The 24,912-nt window shown below is 46.6% G+C and overlaps 1 protein-coding gene across 3 annotated transcripts in view; it reads right to left on the bottom strand.

Moving 5' to 3' along the window:
• Positions 1-24,912, bottom strand: part of LOC112224871 (insulin-like growth factor 1 receptor) — a 107,581-nt gene that overhangs the window by 39,725 nt on the left and 42,944 nt on the right. For all 3 annotated transcript variants that reach the window (XM_042317111.1, XM_042317112.1, XM_042317113.1), the window contains exons 5-11: positions 24,406-24,542; positions 23,150-23,294; positions 12,730-12,938; positions 7,024-7,150; positions 4,627-4,862; positions 961-1,128; positions 627-834 (exon numbers count right to left, since the gene is read on the bottom strand). In XM_042317111.1, the coding sequence (XP_042173045.1) occupies positions 627-834; positions 961-1,128; positions 4,627-4,862; positions 7,024-7,150; positions 12,730-12,938; positions 23,150-23,294; positions 24,406-24,542 (1,230 nt within the window). The remainder of the gene's footprint in view (positions 1-626; positions 835-960; positions 1,129-4,626; positions 4,863-7,023; positions 7,151-12,729; positions 12,939-23,149; positions 23,295-24,405; positions 24,543-24,912) is intronic.

Here is a 24,912-nt window from a genome sequence, read left to right as displayed (position 1 = left end):
CCGTCCCCACCCTGAGACGGGCCGTCCGCCCCCCACCCTGAGACGGGCCGTCCGTCCCTCACCCTGAGACGGGCCGTCCGTCCCCCACCCTGAGCATTGATTCATCATCAGAGGCTGTAGAGAAACCAGATTTAGTCATCACATATAATTTAACAGTTCATTTTCACGCCATGCTGTTCATTTCAATAATTTATTCGAATTAACCGGTTTGAGTTATTTAGGCAAGGAAAAATAATCCCGTTAAATCTCAGTAACCGGGTTCACGCCAGTCAACCGGTACTGCGTAATGATCATGATATTTAATCAGCTTCTTGATATGCCACACCTGTCAGGTAGATGGATTATCTTGGCAAAGGAGAAATGCTCACTAACAGGGATTTAAACATATTTGTGCACAACATTTGAGAAGAATAAGCTTTTTGTGAGTATGGAACATTTCTGGGATCTTTTATTTCAGCTCATGAAACATGGGACCAACACTTTATATGTCGCATTTATATTTTTGTTCAGTATAAATGGCCATTTGTTCAACAAGACTGCTCATATTTGTTTTCCATTTCAGAAGATTTAGGTTGTGTCCTACTGGATCCTCCCCAGGTGTGTGTTACGGCCTGTGATCTGCTTACCTGGGGGTAAAGATAGAGTTGTGTAAAAAGTTCTCAAAGACTTTTCTGTATGAAGCGTCAGCTGCCTCTGCCTCCAGGTCTCCTACAGATTTAGGACAGGGACAGCACGGCCCCTTGTCCCCCCCACCAACGTCTGGTTTAGTAGGCTTCAGGTCCTCCTCCATTTCAGTCAACCCGGTAGCAGCTATACGGACCGGGATCTTCAGTTCTGAGGAGAGACAGAGAGAGGAGGGGTTAGGGTGTATGGGTCAGGGTGTATAGGTCAGGGTGGAGGGGTCAGGGTGGAGGGGTCAGGGTGGAGGGGTCAGGGTGGAGGGGTCGTCAGGGTAGTGACCTTTAGAGCAGTAGTTGTGTTGGTATAGCTCTCTGTCTTCAGCCTGTTGCTGCCAGCGGACCAGGTAATAGGTGTGGTTCCCGTTGGGGGAGGCAGGGGGAGACCAGCGGACCACCAGGTTGGTAGAGGAGTTAGAGTATGTTCTCACATCCAGGGGCATGGACGGCTCTACAGGAAACAGAATATATTATAACAGTTCTCACATCCAGAAGCATGGACGGCTCTACAGGAAACAGATAACAGTTCTCACATCCAGGGGCATGGACGGCTCTACAGGAAACAGATTATAACAGTTCTCACATCCAGGGACATGGACGGCTCTACAGGACACAGATTATAACAGTTCTCACATCCAGGGGCATGGACGGCTCTACAGGAAACAGATTATAACAGTTCTCACATCCAGGGACATGGACGGCTCTACAGGAAACAGATTATAACAGTTCTCACATCCAGGGGCATGGACGGCTCTACAGGAAACAGATTATAACAGTTCTCACATCCAGGGGCATGGACGGCTCTACAGGAAACAGAATATACAGTTCTCACATCCAGGGACATGGACGGCTCTACAGGAAACAGATATAACAGTTCTCACATCCAGGGGCATGGACGGCTCTACAGGAAACAGATAACAGTTCTCACATCCAGGGACATGGACGGCTCTACAGGACACAGATTATAACAGTTCTCACATCCAGAAGCATGGACGGCTCTACAGGAAACAGATTATAACAGTTCTCACATCCAGGGACATGGACGGCTCTACAGGAAACAGATTATAACAGTTCTCACATCCAGGGGCATGGACGGCTCTACAGGAAACAGATTATAACAGTTCTCACATCCAGGGGCATGGACGGCTCTACAGGAAACAGATTATAACAGTTCTCACATCCAGGGGCATGGACGGCTCTACAGGACACAGATTATAACAGTTCTCACATCCAGGGGCATGGACGGCTCTACAGGAAACAGATTATAACAGTTCTCACATCCAGGGACATGGACGGCTCTACAGGAAACAGATTATAACAGTTCTCACATCCAGGGACATGGACGGCTCTACAGGACACAGATTATAACAGTTCTCACATCCAGGGACATGGACGGCTCTACAGGACACAGATTATAACAGTTCTCACATCCAGGGACATGGACGGCTCTACAGGAAACAGATTATAACAGTTCTCACATCCAGGGACATGGACGGCTCTACAGGACACAGATTATAACAGTTCTCACATCCAGGGACATGGACGGCTCTACAGGACAGATTATAACAGTTCTCACATCCAGGGACATGGACGGCTCTACAGGAAACAGATTATAACAGTTCTCACATCCAGGGACATGGACGGCTCTACAGGAAACAGATTATAACAGTTCTCACATCAGGGACATGGACGGCTCTACAGGACACAGATTATAACAGTTCTCACATCCAGAAGCATGGACGGCTCTACAGGAAACAGATTATAACAGTTCTCACATCCAGGGGCATGGACGGCTCTACAGGACACAGAAAGATGGTAACTGGGCCTTGTGACAGTACTTCCTAGAGCTCTGCTACCCAACCCCCCATATTATACATCAGGTCTGTTCTTAATCAATAAACCCTAACCCCTACACCCAAACCCCTACACCCAAACCCCCCATATTATACATCAGGCCTGCTCTTAATCAATAAACCCTAACCCCTACACCCAAACCCCCACACCCTAACCCCAGGGGCCCAACCCCTGGACCCAAACCCCTACACCCAAACCCCTACATCCAAACCCCTACACCCAACCCCTACACCCAAACCCCTACACCCAAACCCCTACACCCAACCCCCATATTATACATCAGGTCTGTTCTTAATCAATAAACCCCCCTACACCCAAACCCCTACACCCCCTAAACCCCTACATCCCAACCCCCACATCCTAACCCAAACCCCTACACCCAAACCCCTACACCTAACCCCTACACCCAAACCCCTACAAACCCCTACACCCTAACCCCCATATTATACATCAGGTCTGTTCTTAATCAATAAACCCTAACCCCTACACCCAAACCCCTACACCCAAACCGTTATACATCAGGTCTGTTCTCAATAAACCCTAACCCCTACACCCAAACCCCTACCCCAAACCCCTACCCTGTTCCCAAACCCCTACACCCTAACCCCTACACCCAAACCCCTACACCCAAACCCCCCCCATATTATACATCAGGTCTGTTCTTAATCAATAAACCCTAACCCCTACACCCAACCCCTACACCCTAACCCCCCCCACATCCTACCCAAACCCCTACACCCCTACACCCAAACCCCTACACCCAAACCCCCTACACCCAAACCCCTACACCCAAACCCCTACACCCAAACCCCCCCCATACACCCAAACATCCCTAACCCCCTACCCCTACACCCAAACCCCCCCCTACACCCCTAACCCCTACACCCAAACCCCTACACCCAAACCCCCATATTATACATCAGGTCTGTTCTTAATCAATAAACCCTAACCCCCCCTACACCCAAACCCCTACACCCAAACCCCCTATTATACCCTGTTCTTAACCCCTAAACCCAAACCCCTACACCCCCCTAAACCCCCCCTACACCCAAACCCCCCTACACCCCCCCTACACCCAAACCCCTACACCCTAACCCCCATATTATACATCAGGTCTGTTCTTACCCAAACCCCCCTACACCCAAACCCCTACACCCCAAACCCCTACACCCAAACCCCTACACCCAAACATCCTAACCCCTACCCAGGCCCTAACCCCCCCTAACCCCTACACCCAAACCCCTACACCCAAACCCCTACACCCAAACCCCTACATCCCTAACCCCCATATTATACATCAGGTCTGTTCTTAATCAATAAACCCTAACCCCTACACCCAAACCCCAAACCAGCACCCAAACACCCAAACCGTTATACTCAAACCCCCCTACACCCAAACCCCTACACCCCCCTAAACCCCTACACCCCCCAAACCCCTACCCTAACTACATCCTAACCCCTACACCCTAACCCCCCCCATATTATACATCAGGTCTGTTCTTAATCAATAAACCCTAACCCCCCCTACACCCAAACCCCTACACCCTAACCCCCACATCCTACCCAAACCCCTGTTCTACACCCAAACCCCCCTACACCCAAACCCCCCCACACCCCCCCTACACCCAAACCCCTACACCCAAACCCCTCCACCCAAACCCCTACACCCAAAACCCCTACACCCAAACCCCTACACCCAAACCCCTACACCCAAACCCCTACACCCAAACCCCTACACCCCCCACATCCCTAACCCCTACACCCTAACCCCCCTACACCCCCTACAAAACCCCTACACCCTAACCCCTACACCCTAACCCCTACACCCCCCTAACCCCCCCCATATTATATTATACATCAGGTCTGTTCTTAATCAATACACCCAAACCCCTCCACCCTAACCCTACACCCTAACCCTCCACCCTAACCCCTACACCCCTGTCCTTTACCTGAGGGCTGGTTCTGATGTAGACTACTTCACTCTTGGCTCCCAGGATGTCTAACCCCTCCACCCTAACCCCTCCACCCTAACCCCTCCACCCTAACCCCTCCACCCTAACCCCTACACCCTAACCCCTACACCCCTGTCCTTTACCTGAGGGGCTGGTTCTGATGTAGACTACTTCACTCTTGGCTCCCAGGATGTGTCTATCCTCTGCCACCAGAGTGATGGCCTTGACGTAGATGGCGTACTGGGTCCAGGGCTTGAGAGGCGACAGTAGAACCCCTGGGTCAGAATTCTTCTCCTGGGGAAGGTCCACGTCCACCATGTTCCAACTGTTGGAGCCACAACCGTCCTGGCCGTCAAACTCTGTGATGTTCTGGTACGCACTGGAGGAGAGGGAGACGCATGGGTTAGAGGATATAGAGGAAGTAGAGGCAGACTGATGGGTTAGAGGATATAGAGGAAGTAGAGGCAGACTGATGGGTTAGGGATAGAGGATATAGAGGAAGCAGATGCAGACTGATGGGTTAGAGGATATAGAGGAAGTAAAGTGATGGGTTAGAGGATGTTCTAGGATATAGAGGAAGTACAGACAGACTGATGGGTTAGGTGATATAGAGGAAGTAGAGACAGACTGATGGGTTAGGGGATATAGAGGAAGTAGAGACAGACTGATGGGTTAGGGGATATAGAGGAAGTAGAGACAGACTGATGGGTTAGGGGATATAGAGGAAGTAGAGACAGACTGATGGGTTAGGGGATATAGAGGAAGTAAAGTGATGGGTTAGAGGATGTTCTAGGATATAGAGGAAGTACAGACAGACTGATGGGTTAGGGGATATAGAGGAAGTAGAGACAGACTGATGGGTTAGAGGATATAGAGGAAGTAGATACAGACTGATTGGTTAGGGGATATAGAGGAAGTAAAGTGATGGGTTAGAGGATGTTCTCGGATATAGAGGAAGTACAGACAGACTGATGGGTTAGAGAATGTTCTAGGATATAGAGGAAGTAGATAGACTGATGGGTTAGAGGATGTAGAGGAAGTACAGAGAGACTGATGGGTTAGGGTTAGATATAGAGGAAGTAGAGTGATGGGTTACGGGATATTGAGGAAGTAGAGAGACTGATGGGTTAGAGGATGTTCTAGGATATAGAGGAAGTAGAGACAGACTGATGGGTTAGAGGATATAGAGGAAGTGGCAAAACTGATGGGTTAGATAGGATATAGAGGAAGTGGAGACAGACTGATGGGTTAGAGGATATAGAGGAAGTAAAGACAGACTGATGGGTTAGAGGATGTTCTAGGATATAGAGGAAGTACAGACAGACTGATGGGTTAGGAGGATATAGAGGAAGTAGAGACAGACTGATGGGTTAGGGGATATAGAGGAAGTAAAGACTGATGGGTGGGTTAGAGGATGATTCTAGATATAGGATATAGAGGAAGTACAGACAGACTGATGGGTTAGGGGATATAGAGGAAGTAGAGACAGACTGATGGGTTAGAGGATATAGAGGAAGTAGAGACAGACTGATGGGTTAGGGGATATAGAGGAAGTAAAGTGATGGGTTAGAGGATGTTCTAGGATATAGAGGAAGTACAGACAGACTGATGGGTTAGGGGATATAGAGGAAGTAAAGACAGACTGATGGGTTAGAGGATATAGAGGAAGTAGATACAGACTGATTGGTTAGGGGATATAGAGGAAGTAAAGTGATGGGTTAGAGGATGTTCTCGGATATAGAGGAAGTACAGACAGACTGATGGGTTAGAGAATGTTCTAGGATATAGAGGAAGTAGATAGACTGATGGGTTAGAGGATGTAGAGGAAGTACAGAGAGACTGATGGGTTAGGGTTAGATATAGAGGAAGTAGAGTGATGGGTTACGGGATATTGAGGAAGTAGAGAGACTGATGGGTTAGAGGATGTTCTAGGATATAGAGGAAGTAGAGACAGACTGATGGGTTAGAGGATATAGAGGAAGTGGCAAAACTGATGGGTTAGAGGATATAGAGGAAGTGGAGACAGACTGATGGGTTAGAGGATATAGAGGAAGTGGAGAAACTGATGGGTTAGAGGATATAGAGGAAGTACAGACAGACTGATGGGTTAGAGGATGTTCTAGGATATAGAGGAAGTAGAGAGACTGATGGGTTAGAGGATATAGAGGAAGTAGAGAGACTGATGGGTTAGAGGATATAGAGGAAGTGGAGAAACTGATGGGTTAGAGGATATAGAGGAAGTGGAGAAACTGATGGGTTAGAGGATATAGAGGAAGTACAGACAGACTGATGGGTTAGAGGATGTTCTAGGATATAGAGGAAGTAGAGAGACTGATGGGTTAGAGGATATAGAGGAAGTGGAGAAACTGATGGGTTAGAGGATATAGAGGAAGTGGAGAAACTGATGGGTTAGAGGATATAGAGGAAGTACAGACAGACTGATGGGTTAGAGGATATAGAGGAAGTGGAGAAACTGATGGGTTAGATGATGTTCTAGGATATAGAGGAAGTACAGACAGACTGACTGTAGAGTAACTTACGCCTCCTTGTAGTATAGTATGAATGAGATGAGGTCTCTATAGTCTGGGGGTCTGTAGCGCTGCCAGGTCACTTTGATACGGTTAGACATCGTACTGTTGGACTTGAACCGCAAGATCTTACTCTCACCTGGTGAACACAACCAATCACACAATTTACACAGCCTGTTCACCTGGCAACCAATCACAACCACAGTCAGCTCACCTGGAGAATACAACCAATCACAACGATCAGCCCTAATCCTACAGGTGCTTAGAAACATCTCATCAAACCAGCCCATTACATTGTCTCAGTGGTGAGATCAAACCAGCCATTACATTGTCTCAGTGTTGAGATCAAACCAGCCATTACATTGTCTCAGTGTTGAGATCAAACCAGCCATTACATTGTCTCAGTGTTGAGATCAAACCAGCCATTACATTGTCTCAGTGTTGAGATCAAACCAGCCATTACATTGTCTCAGTGTTGAGATCAAACCAGCCATTACATTGTCTCAGTGTTGAGATCAAACCAGCCCATTACATTGTCTCAGTGGTGAGAGCAGGAAAAGTAGAACTTGTTTGTTTCCAGAGTTTGCTGTCGAGGGCAATATGGTGTGGGCTGAACCATGCAGTACACAACTATATCTTCAACGAATGGACATGGCTGAAACATTTATTTATTTTACCTTTATTTAACTAGGCAAGTCAGTTATGAACAAATTCTTATTTTTCTTCCTGCCTTTTTCAGGGGCAGAACAACATATTTTTACCTTGTCAGCTCGGGGATTTGATCTAGCAACTTTTCAGTTACTGGCCCAATGCTCTAACCACTAGGCTACCTGCCACTCCACATGCAGTACACAGCTATTGTTTCAATGAATAGACATGGCTGAACCCTGCAGTATATACAGTACCAGTCAAAGGTTTGGACACACCTACTCATTCCAGGGTTTTTCTTTATTTTGACAATTGTCTACATTGTAGAATAATAGTTAAGACATCAAAACTATGAAATAACATGTATATGGAAACACGTAGTAACCAAAAAAGTGTTAAACTGATCAAAATATATTTCAGATTCTTCAAAGTAGCCACCCTTTGCCTTGATGACAGCTTGGCACACTCTGGCATTCTCTCAACCAGCTTCACAATGTAGTCATTTGGAATGCATTTCAATTAACAGGTGTGCCTTGTTAAAATGCTAATTTGTGTAATTTCTTTCCTTCTCAATGCATTTGATCCAATCAGTTGTGTTGTGACAAGGTAGGGGTGGTATACAGAAGATATCCCTATTTCCTAAAAGAACAAGTCCACATTATCAAAAGAACAACTCAAATACGCAAAGAGAAACGACAGTCAATCGGAACATTTCAAGAACTTTGAAAGATTCTTCAAGTGCAGTCGCAAAAACCATCAAGAGCTATGATGAAACTGTCTCTCATGAGGACCGCCACAGGAAAGGAAGACACAGCGTTACCTCTGCTGCCGAGGATAAGTTCATTAGAGTTGACTGCACCTCAGATTGCAGCCCAGTTCAAGTAACAGACACATCTCAACATCAACTGTTCAGAGGAGACTGTGTGAATCAGGACTTCATGATCGAATTGCTGCAGAGAAACCACTACTAAAGGACACAAATAAGAAAAAGACTTGCTTGGGCCAAGGAACATGACCAATGGACATTAGACCGGTGGAAATCTGTCCTTTGGTCTGGTGAGTCCAAATTTGAGATTTTTGGTTCCAACCGCCGTGTCTTTGTGCGATGCAGAGTAGGTGAACGGATGATCTCTGCATGTGTGGTTCCCACCGTGAAGCATGGAGGAGGTGGTGTGATGGTGTGGGGATGCTTTGCCAGTGACACTGATTTAGTTAGAATAAACCAGCATGGCTACCACAGCATTCTGCAGCGATATGCCATCCCATCTGGTTTGCGCTTAGTGGGACTATCATTTGTTTTTCAACAGGACAATGACCCAACACACCTTCAGGCTGTGTAAGGGCTATTTGACCAAGAAGGAGAGTGATGGAGTGCTGCCTCAGATGACCTGGCCTCCACAATCACCTGACCTCAACCCAATTGATATGGTTTGGGATGAGTTGGACCACCGAGTGAAGGAAAAAAAGCCAACAAGTGCTCAGCATATGTGGGAACTCCTTCAAGACCGTTGGAAAAGTATTCCTCATGAAGCTGGTTGAGAGAATGCCAAGAGTGTGCTAAGCTGTCATCAAGGCAAAGGGTGGCTACTATGAAGAATCTAAAATCTAAAATCTATATTTTGATTTGTTAAACTTTTTTAGTTACTACATAATTGCATAAGTGTCATTTAATAGTTTGGATGTTTTCACTAATGTAGAAAATAGCAAAACTAAAAAAGAAAACTCAAATGAGTAGGTGTCCAAACTTTTGACTGGTACTGCAATGTAGTAACTAAAAAGGTTTAATATAAAGTATAGTATTATAGAACTGTATAGTGTAGTACAGTATAATATTATAGTGTAGTACAGTATAATATCATAGAGCTGTATAGTACAGTATAATATAAAGTACAGGATCAGAGATATAGTATATAAAGTATAGTATAATAAAAGTATAGTATCATAGAGCTGTTTAATATAAAGTTAATTATCATAGAGCTGTATAGTATAATATCAAGTTTAATATATTGCAGCTGTATAGTCTAGTATAGTATAAAGTAAAGTACCAGAGCTGTATGCTACAGTATGCTACAGTATAATATAAAGTATAGTATCAGAGCAGTATAGTACAGTATAGTATAATATAAAGTATAGTATCATAGAGCTGTTTAATATAAAGTATAGTATCATAGAGCTGTATATTATAGTATAAAGTAAAGTATCAGAGCTGTAAATTATAGTATAAAGTATAGTATCAGAGCTGTTAAAAATAAAGTAAAGCATCATAGAGCTGTATAGTATAGAGCTGTTAAATATAAAGTATAGTATCATAGAGCTGTATAGTATAGAGCTGTTAAATATAAAGTATAGTATCATAGAGCTGTATAGTATAGAGCTGTTAAATATAAAGTATAGTATCATAGAGCTGTATAGTATAGAGCTGTTAAATATAAAGTATGGTATCATAGAGCTGTATAGTATAGAGCTGTTAAATATAAAGTATGGTATCATAGAGCTGTTAAATATAAAGTATAGTATCATAGAGCTGTATAGTATAGAGCTGTTAAATATAAAGTATAGTATCATAGAGCTGTATAGTATAGAGCTGTTAAATATAAAGTATGGTATCATAGAGCTGTATAGTATAGAGCTGTTAAATATAAAGTATAGTATCATAGAGCTGTTAAATATAACGTATAGTATCATAGAGCTGTATAGTATAGAGCTGTTAAATATAAAGTATAGTATCATAGCGCTGTATAGTATAGAGCTGTTAAATATAAAGTATGGTATCATAGAGCTGTTAAATATAAAGTATAGTATCATAGAGCTGTATAGTATAGAGCTGTTAAATATAAAGTATAGTATCATAGAGCTGTATAGTATAGAGCTGTTAAATATAAAGTATAGTATCATAGAGCTGTATAGTATAGAGCTGTTAAATATAAAGTATGGTATCATAGAGAGCTGTTAAATATAAAGTATGGTATCATAGAGCTGTATAGTATAGAGCTGTTAAATATAAAGTATGGTATCATAGAGCTGTTAAATATAAAGTATAGTATCATAGAGCTGTATAGTATAGAGCTGTTAAATATAAAGTATAGTATCATAGAGCTGTATAGTATAGAGCTGTTAAATATAAAGTATAGTATCATAGAGCTGTATAGTATAGAGCTGTTAAATATAAAGTATGGTATCATAGAGCTGTATAGTATAGAGCTGTTAAATATAAAGTATAGTATCATAGAGCTGTATAGTATAGAGCTGTTAAATATAAAGTATAGTATCATAGAGCTGTTAAATATAAAGTATGGTATCATAGAGCTGTATAGTATAGAGCTGTTAAATATAAAGTATAGTATCATAGAGCTGTTAAATATAACGTATAGTATCATAGAGCTGTATAGTATAGAGCTGTTAAATATAAAGTATAGTATCATAGCGCTGTATAGTATAGAGCTGTTAAATATAAAGTATGGTATCATAGAGCTGTTAAATATAAAGTATAGTATCATAGAGCTGTATAGTATAGAGCTGTTAAATATAAAGTATGGTATGATAGAGCTGTATAGTAGAGAGCTGTAAAATATAAAGTATAGTATCATAGAGCTGTATAGTATAGAACTGTTAAATATAAAGTATGGTATGATAGAGCTGTATAGTATAGAGCTGTTAAATATAAAGTATGGTATGATAGAGCTGTTTAGTAGAGAGCTGTAAAATATAAAGTATAGTATCATAGAGCTGTATAGTATAGAACTGTTAAATATAAAGTATGGTATCATAGAGCTGTTAAATATAAAGTATAGTATCATAGAGCTGTATAGTATAGAGCTGTTAAATATAAAGTATGGTATCATAGAGCTGTTAAATAGAAAGTATAGTATCATAGAGCTGTATAGTATAGAGCTATAAATATAAAGCTGGTATCATAGAGCTGTTAAATATAAAGTATGGTATCATAGAGCTGTATAGTATAGAGCTGTTAAATATAAAGTATGGTATCATAGAGCTGTTAAATATAAAGCATAGTATCATAGAGCTGTATAGTATAGAGCTGTTAAATATAAAGTATATATCATAGAGCTGTATAGTATAGAGCTGTTAAATATAAAGTATGGTATCATAGAGGTGTTAAATATAAAGTATAGTATCATAGAGCTGTATAGTATAGAGCTATTAAATATAAAGTATAATATCATAGAGCTGTTAAATATAAAGTATAATATCATAGAGCTGTATAGTATAGAGCTGTTAAATATAAAGTATGGTATCATAGAGCTGTATAGTATAGAGCTGTTAAATATAAAGTATAATATCATAGAGCTGTATAGTACAGTATAATATCATAGAGCCGTACAGTATAATATCATAGAGCCGTACAGTATAATATCATAGAGCTGTACAGTATAATATCATAGAGCTGTATACTACAATATAATATCATAGAGCAGTACAGTATAATATCATAGAGCTGTACAGTATAATATCATAGAGCCGTACAGTATAATATCATAGAGCCGTACAGTATAATATCATAGAGCCGTACAGTATAATATCATAGAGCTGTATACTACAATATAATATCATAGAGCCGTACAGTATAATATCATAGAGCAGTACAGTATAATATCATAGAGCTGTACAGTATAATATCATAGAGCTGTACAGTATAATATCATAGAGCTGTACAGTATAATATCATAGAGCTGTATACTACAGTATAATATCATAGAGCTGTACAGTATAATATCATAGAGCTGTACAGTATAATATCATAGAGCTGTATAGTACAGTATAATATCATAGAGCTGTATAGTACAGTATAATATCATAGAGCTGTATACTACAATATAATATCATAGAGCCGTACAGTATAATATCATAGAGCTGTACAGTATAATATCATAGAGCCGTACAGTATAATATCATAGAGCCGTACAGTATAATATCATAGAGCTGTACAGTATAATATCATAGAGCTGTACAGTATAATATCATAGAGCTGTACAGTATAATATCATAGAGCTGTACAGTATAATATCATAGAGCTGTATAGTACAGTATAATATAAATAAAGTATCGTACAGCTTGCTCGGTCTCCGTTGTTCCTGAAGTCGTCCTCCTCAAACTTCTCTGTGATGCCCGTCCTCTGCCACATCTTCCGGATCTCCGACATGCAGAGTTTAGGGTTGGATCGGAAGAACAGTTTCCCGGCCCGGATGGTCAGGTTGTGCTGGGTCCAATCCCACAAGAACTGGAGGTGCTGATTGTCTACTGCATGGAAAGCATACATGCTGAGGGGATTGGGGGGCGGAGAGGAGGAACAGAGGAGAGAGAGGTGGGGAGGGAGAGAGGAGAGAGAGGTGGGGAGGGAGAGAGAGGAGAGAGAGGTGGGGAGGGAGAGAGAGGGTGGGGAGGGAGAGAGGGAGGGAGAGAGGTGGGGAGAGAGAGAGGAGGGAGGGAGAGAGAGAGAGAGAGAGAGGTGGGGAGGGAGAGAGAGGAGAGAGAGGGGGGAGGGAGAGAGAGGAGGGAGAGAGGTGGGGAGGGAGAGGAGAGAGAGAGTGGGGAGGGAGAGAGAGGAGAGAGAGGTGGGGAGAGAGAGAGAGGAGGAGGGAGAGAGAGAGAGAGAGAGAGGTGGGGAGGGAGAGAGAGGAGAGAGAGAGGTGGGGAGGGAGAGAGAGGAGAGAGAGATGGGGAGGAGAGAGGAGAGAGAGAGAGAGAGAGGGGGGGAGAGGAGAGAGAGAGGTGGGGAGAGAGAGAGAGGGAGGGGAGGGGAGGGAGAGAGAGGTGGGGGAGGGAGAGGAGAGAGGTGGGGAGGGAGAGAGAGGAGAGGGAGGGAGAGAGAGGAGAGAGAGATGGGGAGGGAGAGAGGAGAGAGAGGTGGGGAGGGAGAGAGAGGAGAGAGAGGTGGGGAGGGAGAGAGGGGAGGAGAGAGGTGGGGAGGGAGAGAGAGGAGGGGAGAGAGGTGGGGAGGAGAGAGAGGTGGGGAGAGAGAGAGAGGTGGGAGAGAGAGAGGGAGGGGAGAGAGAGGTGGGGAGGGAGAGAGAGAGGGGGGAGGAGAGAGAGAGGGGGGAGGAGGTGAGGGAGGGAGAGAGAGGAGGAGGGGGGGAGGAAGAGAGGGAGAGAGATGGGGAGGGAGAGAGAGGTGGAGGGGAGAGAGAGAGGAGAGAGAGAGGTGGGGAGAGAGAGAGAGGAGAGAGAGGTGGGGAGAGAGAGAGAGGAGAGAGAGAGAGAGAGAGAGGTGGGGAGGGAGAGAGAGGGGAGGGGGAGAGGGAGAGAGAGGAGAGGGAGGTGGGGAGGGAGAGAGAGAGAGAGGTGGGGAGGAAAGAAAGAGAGAGAGAGAGGTGGGGAGGAGAGAGAGGTGGGGAGAGAGAGAGGGAGAGAGAGAGGTGGGGAGGGAGAGAGAGGTGGGGGGAGAGAGAGAGAGAGAGAGAGAGGTGGGGAGGGAGAGAGAGGTGGGGAGAGAGAGGGGGGAGAGAGAGAGGGAGAGAGAGGTGGGGAGAGAGAGAGAGGGGAGAGAGAGGTGGGGGGAGGGAGAGAGAGGTGGGGAGGGAGAGAGGGAGAGAGGTGGGGAGGGAGAGAGGTGGGGAGGGAGAGAGAGGAGAGAGAGTGGGGAGGGAGAGAGAGAGGTGGGGAGGAGGGAGGAGAGAGAGGGAGAGAGGGAGGGGGGGAGAGAGAGGGAGAGAGAGGTGGGGAGGAAGAGAGAGGAGAGAGAGGTGGGAGAGAGAGAGGTGGGGAGGGAGAGAGAGGAGAGAGAGGAGGAGGGGAGGGAGAGAGAGGGAGAGAGAGTGGGGAGGGAGAGAGAGGTGGGGAGGGAGAGAGAGGTGGGGAGGGAGAGAGAGAGAGGAGGGAGGGGGAGGGGGAGGAGAGAGAGAGAGGTTGTGAGGGAGAGAGGGTGGGGAGGGAGAGAGGTGGGGAGGGAGAGAGAGGTGGGGAGGGAGAGAGAGGGGGGAGGGAGAGAGAGGTGGGGAGGGAGAGAGAGGTGGGGGGAGGGAGAGAGAGGGGAGAGAGAGGTGGGGAGAGAGAGAGAGGAGAGAGAGGTGGGGAGAGAGAGAGAGGAGAGGGGAGGGGGAGAGAGAGAGAGGAGAGAGAGGTGGGGAGGAGAGAGAGGACAGAGAGGTGGGGAGGGAGAGAGAGGGTGGGGAGGGAGAGAGAGGTGGGGAGGGAGAGAGAGGGGAGAGAGGTGGGGAGGAAGAGAGAGAGAGAGAGAGAGGTGGAGAGAGAGAGAGGTGGGGAGGGAGAGAGAGGAGAGAGAGGTGGGGAGGGAGAGAGGTGGGGAGAGAGAGAGAGAGAGGTGGGGAGGGAGAGAGAGGTGGGGAGGGAGGAGAGAGAGGTGGGGAGGGAGAGAGAGGTGGGGAGGGAGAGAGAGGTGGGGAGGGAGAGAGAGGTGGGGAGGGAGAGAGAGGTGCGGAGGGAGAGAGAGAGGTTGTGAGGGAGAGAGAGGTGGGGAGGGAGAGAGAGGGTAGAGAGTTGGGGAGGGAGAGAGAGAGGTTGTGAGGGAGAGAGAGGTGGGGAGAGAGAGAGAGAGAGAGATGGGGAGGGAGAGAGGAGAGAGATGGGGAGGGAGAGAGGGAGAGAGGTGGAGAGATGGGGAGGAAGGGAGAGAGGTGGGGAGGAGGAGAGAGGTAGAGAGGTGGGGAGGAAGAGAGAGGTAGAGAGGTGGGGAGGTAGAGGGAGGTAGAGAGAGGTAGAGGTGGGGAGGGAGAGAGAGGTGGGGAGGTAGAGAGAGAGGGAGAGGTAGAGGGAGGAGAGATGGGGAGGGAGTAAGGAGGAGAAAGAACAGGGAGTCACCAACAGTAAACAGAAATATCCTCTCAGTCTGATGGTCCCCACCACACTAACCCTGCAGTCTGATGGTCTCCACCACACTAACCCTGCAGTCTGATGGTCCCCGCCACACTAACCCTGCAGTCTGATGGTCCCCGCCACACTAACCCTGCAGTCTGATGGTCCCCGCCACACTAACCCTGCAGTCTGATGGTCCCCGCCACACTAACCCTGCAGTCTGATGGTCCCCGCCACACTAACCCTGCAGTCTGATGGTCCCCGCCACACTAACCCTGCAGTCTGATGATCCCCGCCACACTAACCCTGCAGTCTGATGGTCCCCACCACACTAACCCTGCAGTCTGATGGTCCCCACCACACTAACCCTGCAGTCTGATGGTCCCCACCACACTAACCCTGCAGTCTGATGGTCCCCACCACACTAACCCTGCAGTCTGATGGTCCCCACCATACTAACCCTGCAGTCTGATGGTCCCCACCACACTAACCCTGCAGTCTGATGGTCCCCACCACACTAACCCTGCAGTCTGATGGTCCCCACCACACTAACCGCAGTCTGATGGTCCCCAAACGCAGTCTGATGGTCCCCACCACACTAACCCTGCAGTCTGATGGTCCCCACCACACTAACCCTGCAGTCTGATGGTCCCCACCACACTAACCCTGCAGTCTGATGGTCCCCGCCACACTAACCCTGCAGTCTGATGGTCCCCACCACACTAACCCTGCAGTCTGATGGTCCCCACCACACTAACCCTGCAGTCTGATGGTCCTTTGTGATTAGATGATTATTATAATATTACTGCATCCTGCCTGTACAGACCAGTACCAGAAGAGATGGACAGATATTAACAGGGCCAAACGGAGAGAAGACAGAAAATGAGGAGAGGGGCAGATTTTAACAGGGCCAAACGGAGAGAAGACAGAGAAAATGAGAGAGGAGAGGGACAGTAGAACAACCCAACTTTAACCACTTTAGTTCCGTGAGGACTCAGGAATGGCAGGAATGCAGTGAGCCTTGGAGCAGATAACTAAACAGAGAGAGACAAGGCCGAGGGGAAGTGGAGAGGGGGAGGACGGGTGAGGAGAGGTGGGGGTTTAGGCCAAGGCCCTCTCGTGACCTCGGATGCCGATCTTTCCGATCGCTCCGTGAGGTTGAGGTGGCCCATTAGCGAGAGCAACGAAGGAGCAGACAAAGCAAGGTCATACTATCTAGGCCTGCCCTGGCAGATCCATCTCATCCAAACCACCACAACACATGTTGCTGCTGTGGTTTACAGTTGAATCAGAGGCAATATTACAACAGCAACAACATATTTATTTAACCTTTATTTAACAAGTTGAGAACACATTCTACCTGGGGAATAGTTACAGGGAAGAGGAGGGGGATGAATGAACCAATTGGAAGCTGGGGATGATTAGGTGACTTATAGTTTGAGAGCCAGATTGAGAATTTAGCCAGGATACCGGGGTTAACACCCCTACTATTACAATAAGTGCCATGGGATCTTTAGTGACCACAGAGTCAAGACACCTGTCTAACATCCCATCCGAAAGATAGCAACCCTACACAGGGCAATGTCCCCAATCACTGCCCTGGGGCATTGGGAAAGAGTGCCTCCTACTGGCCCTCCAACACCACTTCCAGCAGCATGGTATGTGGTACCATGCTGGTGGTATGCTGCTGCCTAACATAGTGGGATGCAAGGTGGTATGCTGCTGCCTAACATAGTGGGATGCAGGGTGGTATGCTGCTACCTAACATAGTGGGATGCAGGGTGGTGGGATGCAGGGTGGTATGCTGCTGCCTAACATAGTGGGATGCAGGGTGGTATGCTGCTGCCTAACATAGTGGGATGCAGGGTGGTATGCTGCTACCTAACATAGTGGGATCCAGGGTGGTGGTATGCTGCTGCCTAACATAGTGGGATGCAGGGTGGTATGCTGCTACCTAACATAGTGGGATGCAGGGTGGTATGCTGCTGCCTAACATAGTGGGATGCAGGGTGGTATGCTGCTGCCTAACATAGTGGGATGCAGGGTGGTAACAACCCAACTTTAACCACTTTAGTGCTGATGCCTAACATAGTGGGATGCAGGGTGGTATGCTGCTACCTAACATAGTGGGATGCAGGGTGGTATGCTGCTGCCTAACATAGTGGGATGCAGGGTGGTATGCTGCTACCTAACATAGTGGGATGCAGGGTGGTATGCTGCTACCTAACATAGTGGGATGCAGGGTGGTGGGATGCAGGGTGGTATGCTGCTGCCTAACATAGTGGGATGCAGGGTGGTATGCTGCTGCCTAACATAGTGGGATGCAGGGTGGTATGCTGCTACCTAACATAGTGGGATGCAGGGTGGTATGCTGCTACCTAACATAGTGGGATGCAGGGTGGTATGCTGCTACCTAACATAGTGGGATGCAGGGTGGTGGGATGCAGGGTGGTATGCTGCTGCCTAACATAGTGGGATGCAGGGTGGTATGCTGCTGCCTAACATAGTGGGAGGCAGGGTGGTATGCTGCTGCCTAACATAGTGGGATGCAGGGTGGTATGCTGCTACCTAACATAGTGGGAGGCAGGGTGGTATGCTGCTGCCTAACATAGTGGGATGCAGGGTGGTATGCTGCTACCTAACATAGTGGGATGCAGGGTGGTATGCTGCTACCTAACATAGTGGGATGCAGGGTGGTATGCTGCTACCTAACATAGTGGGATGCAGGGTGGTGGGATGCAGGGTGGTATGCTGCTGCCTAACATAGTGGGATGCAGGGTGGTATACTGCTGCCTAACATAGTGGGATGCAGGGTGGTATGCTGCTGCCTAACATAGTGGGATGCAGGGTGGTATGCTGCTACCTAACATAGTGGGATGCAGGGTGGTATGCTGCTGCCTAACATAGTGGGATGCAGGGTGGTATGCTGCTACCTAACATAGTGGGATGCAGGGTGGTATGCTCCTACCTAACATAGTGGGATGCAGGGTGGTGGGATGCAGGGTGGTATGCTGCTGCCTAACATAGTGGGATGCAGGGTGGTATGCTGCTGCCTAACATAGTGGGATGCAGGGTGGTATGCTGCTACCTAACATAGTGGGATGCAGGGTGGTATGCTGCTACCTAACATAGTGGGATGCAGGGTGGTATGCTGCTACCTAACATAGTGGGATGCAGGGTGGTGGGATGCAGGGTGGTATGCTGCTACCTAACATAGTGGGATGCAGGGTGGTATGCTGCTACCTAACATAGTGGGATGCAGGGTGGTGGGATGCAGGGTGGTATGCTGCTACCTAACATAGTGGGATGCAGGGTGGTATGCTGCTGCCTAACATAGTGGGATGCAGGGTGGTATGCTGCTGCCTAACATAGTGGGATGCAGGGTGGTATGCTGCTGCCTAACATAGTGGGATGCAGGGTGGTATGCTGCTGCCTAACATAGTGGGATGCAGGGTGGTGGTATGCTGCTGCCTAACATAGTGGGATGCAGGGTGGTATGCTGCTACCTAACATAGTGGGATGCAGGGTGGTATGCTGCTACCTAACATAGTGGGATGCAGGGTGGTATGCTGCTACCTAACATAGTGGGATGCAGGGTGGTATGCTGCTACCTAACATAGTGGGATGCAGGGTGGTGGGATGCAGGGTATGCTGCTGCCTAACATAGTGGGATGCAGGGTGGTATGCTGCTGCCTAACATAGTGGGATGCAGGGTGGTATGCTGCTGCATAATGCAGGTGGGGGATGCAGGGTGGTATGCTGCTGCCTAACATAGTGGGATGCAGGGTGGTATGCTGCTGCCTAACATAGTGGGATGCAGGGTGGTATGCTGCTACCTAACATAGTGGGATGCAGGGTGGTATGCTGCTGCCTAACATAGTGGGATGCAGGGTGGTATGCTGCTGCCTAACATAGTGGGATGCAGGGTGGTATGCTGCTGCCTAACATAGTGGGATGCAGGGTGGTATGCTGCTGCCTAACATAGTGGGATGCAGGGTGGTATGCTGCTACCTAACATAGTGGATGCAGGGTGGTATGCTGATGCCTAACATAGTGGGATGCAGGGTGGTATGCTGATGCCTAACATAGTGGGATGCAGGGTGGTATGCTGCTGCCTAACATAGTGGGATGCAGGGTGGTATGCTGCTGCCTAACATAGTGGGATGCAGGGTGGTATGCTGCTGCTGCCTAACATAGTGGGATGCAGGGTGGTATGCTGCTGCCTAACATAGTGGGATGCAGGGTGGTATGCTGCTGCCTAACATAGTGGGATGCAGAGTGGTATGCTGCTGCCTAACATAGTGGGATGCAGGGTGGTATGCTGCTACCTAAATGTAAAATGCAGATGTATTAACTTAAACACCTGACAGGATCTTTTAATGTGCATGATTGAGACATTGTTAATGAAACTCTCAGACAACAGCAGAGGACAGTGTCTTCTATGTAGGTGAACCCTATACCAACCCTATAGCTCCATATTGTGATAGAATAGCCATGCAGAGACAGTTGTAATACGGACTGAAAGGCAGAGTTCTCCAACGTTATCCATTTACAATTAGAGAGTTGAGCAAGGGTTCAGGGCTCGTTGTCAAGGACAACCTACGCAGAGGAACCCCTCCTAGCATTCCCCTACACACACCACTCAATACGCTACCTGATTACCATGGCAACACTCAACGCCACATCGACGGAGAGAGAGAGAGAGTGAAAGAGGAAATTCCTCAAAACAAACCATTAAAAGAACCAAGCAGATTAGCTGACAGAATGTAGAGGGGCGGGGAGCTGGTCATGATTCTCCTTTACAAAGCTGACAGAATGTAGAGGGGTGGGGAGCTGGTCATGATTCTCCTTTACAAAGCTGACAGAATGTAGAGGGGTGGGGAGCTGGTCATGATTCTCCTTTACAAAGCTGACAGAATGTAGAGGGGTGGGGAGCTGGTCATGATTCTCCTTTACAAAGCTGACAGAATGTAGAGGGGTGGGGAGCTGGTCATGATTCTCCTTTACAAAGCTGACAGAATGTAGAGGGGTGGGGAGCTGGTCATGATTCTCCTTTACAAAGCTGACAGAATGTAGAGGGGTGGGGAGCTGGTCATGATTCTCCTTTACAAAGCTGACAGAATGTAGAGGGGTGGGGAGCTGGTCAGCTGGTCAGAATGTAGATGATTCTCCTTTACAAAGCTGACAGAATGTAGAGGGGTGGGGAGCTGGTCATGATTCTCCTTTACAAAGCTGACAGAATGTAGAGGGGTGGGGAGCTGGTCATGATTCTCCTTTACAAAGCTGACAGAATGCAGAGGGGTGGGGAGCTGGTCATGATTCTCCTTTACAAAGCTGACAGAATGTAGAGGGGAATGTGGGGAGCTGGTCATGATTCTCCTTTACAAAGCTGACAGAATGTAGAGGGGTGGGGAGCTGGTCATGATTCTCCTTTACAAAGCTGACAGAATGTAGAGGGACAGAATGGGGGGTGGGGAGCTGGTCATGATTCTCCTTTACAAAGCTGACAGAATGTAGAGGGGTGGGGAGCTGGTCATGATTCTCCTTTACAAAGCTGACAGAATGTAGAGGGGTGGGGAGCTGGTCATGATTCTCCTTTACAAAGCTGACAGAATGTAGAGGGGTGGGGAGCTGGTCATGATTCTCCTTTACAAAGCTGACAGAATGTAGAGGGGTGGGGAGAGCTGGTCATGATTCTCCTTTACAAAGCTGACAGAATGCAGAGGGGTCTGCTGACAGAATGTAGAGGGGTGGGAGCTGATTCTCCTTTACAAAGCTGACAGAATGTAGAGGGGTGGGGAGCTGGTCATGATTCTCCTTTACAAAGCTGACAGAATGTAGAGGGGTGGGGAGCTGGTCATGATTCTCCTTTACAAAGCTGACAGAATGTAGAGGGGTGGGGAGCTGGTCATGATTCTCCTTTACAAAGCTGACAGAATGTAGAGGGGTGGGGAGCTGGTCATGATTCTCCTTTACAAAGCTGACAGAATGTAGAGGGGTGGGGAGCTGGTCATGATTCTCCTTTACAAAGCTGACAGAATGTAGAGGGGTGGGGAGCTGGTCATGATTCTCCTTTACAAAGCTGACAGAATGTAGAGGGGTGGGGAGCTGGTCATGATTCTCCTTTACAAAGCTGACAGAATGTAGAGGGGTGGGGAGCTGGTCATGATTCTCCTTTACAAAGCTGACAGAATGTAGAGGGGTGGGGAGCTGGTCATGAGCTGGTCTCCTTTACAAAGCTGACAGAATGTAGAGGGGGGAGCTGGGGAGCTGGTCATGATTCTCCTTTACAAAGCTGACAGAATGTAGAGGGGTGGGGAGCTGGTCATGATTCTCCTTTACAAAGCTGACAGAATGTAGAGGGGTGGGGAGCTGGTCATGATTCTCCTTTACAAAGCTGACAGAATGTAGAGGGGTGGGGAGCTGGTCATGATTCTCCTTTACAAAGCTGACAGAATGTAGAGGGGTGGGGAGCTGGTCATGATTCTCCTTTACAAAGCTGACAGAATGTAGAGGGGGGGAGCTGGGCTGAGCTGGTCATGATTCCTCCTTTACAAAGCTGACAGAATGTAGAGGGGTGGGGAGCTGGTCATGATTCTCCTTTACAAAGCTGACAGAATGTAGAGGGGTGGGGAGCTGGTCATGATTCTCCTTTACAAAGCTGACAGAATGTAGAGGGGTGGGGAGCTGGTCCTGATTCTCCTTACAAAGCTGACAGAATGTAGAGGGGTGGGGAGCTGGTCCTCCTTTACAAAGCTGACAGAATGTAGAGGGGTGGGGAGCTGGTCCTGATCCTCCTTTACAAAGCTGACAGAATGTAGAGGGGTGGGGAGCTGGTCATGGTCCTCCTTTACAAAGCTGACAGAATGTAGAGGGGTGGGGAGCTGGTCCTCCTTTACAAAGCTGACAGAATGTAGAGGGGTGGGGAGCTGGTCCTGCTGACAGAATGTAGAGGGGTGGGGAGCTGGTCCTTTACAAAGCTGACAGAATGTAGAGGGGTGGGGAGCTGGTCCTGGTCCTCCTTTACAAAGCTGACAGAATGTAGAGGGGGGGGGGAGCTGGTCCTCCTTTACAAAGCTGACAGAATGTAGAGGGGTGGGGAGCTGGTCCTGATCCTCCTTTACAAAGCTGACAGAATGTAGAGGGGTGGGGAGCTGGTCCTGGTCCTCCTTTACAAAGCTGACAGAATGTAGAGGGTGGGGATCTGGTCCTCCTTTACAAAGCTGACAGAATGTAGAGGGGTGGGGACAGGAACTAATGGGGCAACAGGAACTAATGGGGATCCATAACAAACCACAGGAAGAGTAGCTGCTGCCTTGGCAGGAACTAATGGGGATCCATAATAAACCCCAGGAAGAGTAGCTGCTGCCTTGGCAGGAACTAATGGGGATCCATAATAAACCCCAGGAAGAGTAGCTGCTGCCTTGGCAGGAACTAATGGGGATCCATAATAATCCCCAGGAAGAGTAGCTGCTGCCTTGGCAGGAACTAATGGGGATCCATAATAAACACCAGGAAGAGGAAGAGGAGGAGGAGGAGGGTGGGTCAAGGTGGTGGTGGTAGTAGTAGCGGTATTAGTAGTAGTAGTAGTAGTAGTAGTCGTGGTAGTAGTAGCAGTAGTGGTAGTAGTAGTAGTAGTAGTAGTAGTAGTGGTAGCTGGGGGAACGAGGATGAGGATGAATGAGGATGAATGAGGATCCATAATAATGTGGTAACATACTCGTCCATCAGATCCTCTCCATTGATGTAGCGGAGGCTCTTGAGGAAGGACAGGGAGCCCAGCGTCTGAGAGTGTCTGATTCTCACGTAGCCAGTCACTGTCTGGATCAATCCCATGAAACTCTCCAGCTCAGACACTATGTTCTCTAGAGGAGGGGAAGAGACAGGAGTTAGGATCGGATCGTTGGCTGTCACTGTTCTCTAGAGGAGGAGACAGGAGTTAGGATTGTTGCCTCTCACTGTTCCCTACTATAACAGGTAGTGATATATAACTGTACTATAACAGGTAGTGATATATAATATACCCTACTATAACAGGTAGTGATATATAACTGTACTATAACAGGTAGTGATATATAACTGTACTATAACAGGTAGTGATATATAACTGTACTATAACAGGTAGTGATATATAACTGTACTATAACAGGTAGTGATATATAACTGTACTATAACAGGTAGTGATATATAACTGTACTATAACAGGTAGTGATATATAACTGTACTATAACAGGTAGTGATATATAACTGTACTATAACAGGTAGTGATATATAACTGTACTATAACAGGTAGTGATATATAACTGTACTATAACAGGTAGTGATATATAACTGTACTATAACAGGCAGTGATATATAACTGTACTATAACAGGTAGTGATATATAATATACCCTACTATAACAGGTAGTGATATATAACTGTACTATAACAGGTAGTGATATATAACTGTACTATAACAGGTAGTGATATATAACTGTACTATAACAGGCAGTGATATATAACTGTACTATAACAGGTAGTGATATAACTGTACTATAACAGGTAGTGATATATAACTGTACTATAACAGGTAGTGATATATAACTGTACTATAACAGGTAGTGATATATAACTGTACTATAACAGGTAGTGATATATAATATACCCTACTATAACAGGTAGTGATATATAACTGTACTATAACAGGTAGTGATATATAACTGTACTATAACAGGTAGTGATATATAACTGTACTATAACAGGTAGTGATATATAACTGTACTATAACAGGTAGTGATATATAACTGTACTATAACAGGTAGTGATATATAACTGTCCTATAACAGGTAGTGATATATAAACTGTACTATAACAGGTAGTGATATATAACTGTACTATAACAGGTAGTGATATATAACTGTACTATAACAGGTAGTGATATATAACTGTACTATAACAGGCAGTGATATATAACTGTACTATAACAGGTACTTACGTCCTCTACGGATGTTGATTTGTAGGTTGCCCTTGACGACGGTACATCCCTTCAGAGACTGGGCCGCGTCCACGGAGTCAATGACCTTCTCATCACAGATCTTATCACATAGCCCGTCACACGCACTGCAGAACATACTGGAGATGGGGGAGAGTGGGACAGGGACAGTCAGACAGACATAAAACATACCAAGGTATACTGAACAAAAATAGAAACGCAACCAACCATTTCAAATATTCTACTGAGTTACAGTTCATAAGGAAATCAGTGTAATAAATTAATTAGGTCCTAATCTATGGATTTCACATGACTGGGAATACAGATATGCATCTGTTGGTCAAAGATAACAGTTTTAAACAGATAGGGGTGTGGATCAGAAAACCTGTCAGTATCTGGTGTGACCACCGTTTGCCTCGTGCACCGCGACACATCTCCTTGACAGAGTTTAAAACAAAATGTATTTCACCTTTATTTAACCAGGTAAGCTAGTCGAGAACACCTTTATTT

This window comes from Oncorhynchus tshawytscha, unplaced genomic scaffold, assembly GCF_018296145.1.
Source record: "Oncorhynchus tshawytscha isolate Ot180627B unplaced genomic scaffold, Otsh_v2.0 Un_contig_1501_pilon_pilon, whole genome shotgun sequence".
In the NCBI taxonomy this organism is placed as follows: Eukaryota; Metazoa; Chordata; class Actinopteri; order Salmoniformes; family Salmonidae; genus Oncorhynchus; species Oncorhynchus tshawytscha.
Note: the sequence above shows the minus strand (reverse complement) of the source record. Positions and strands in the feature narration are given on the sequence as shown.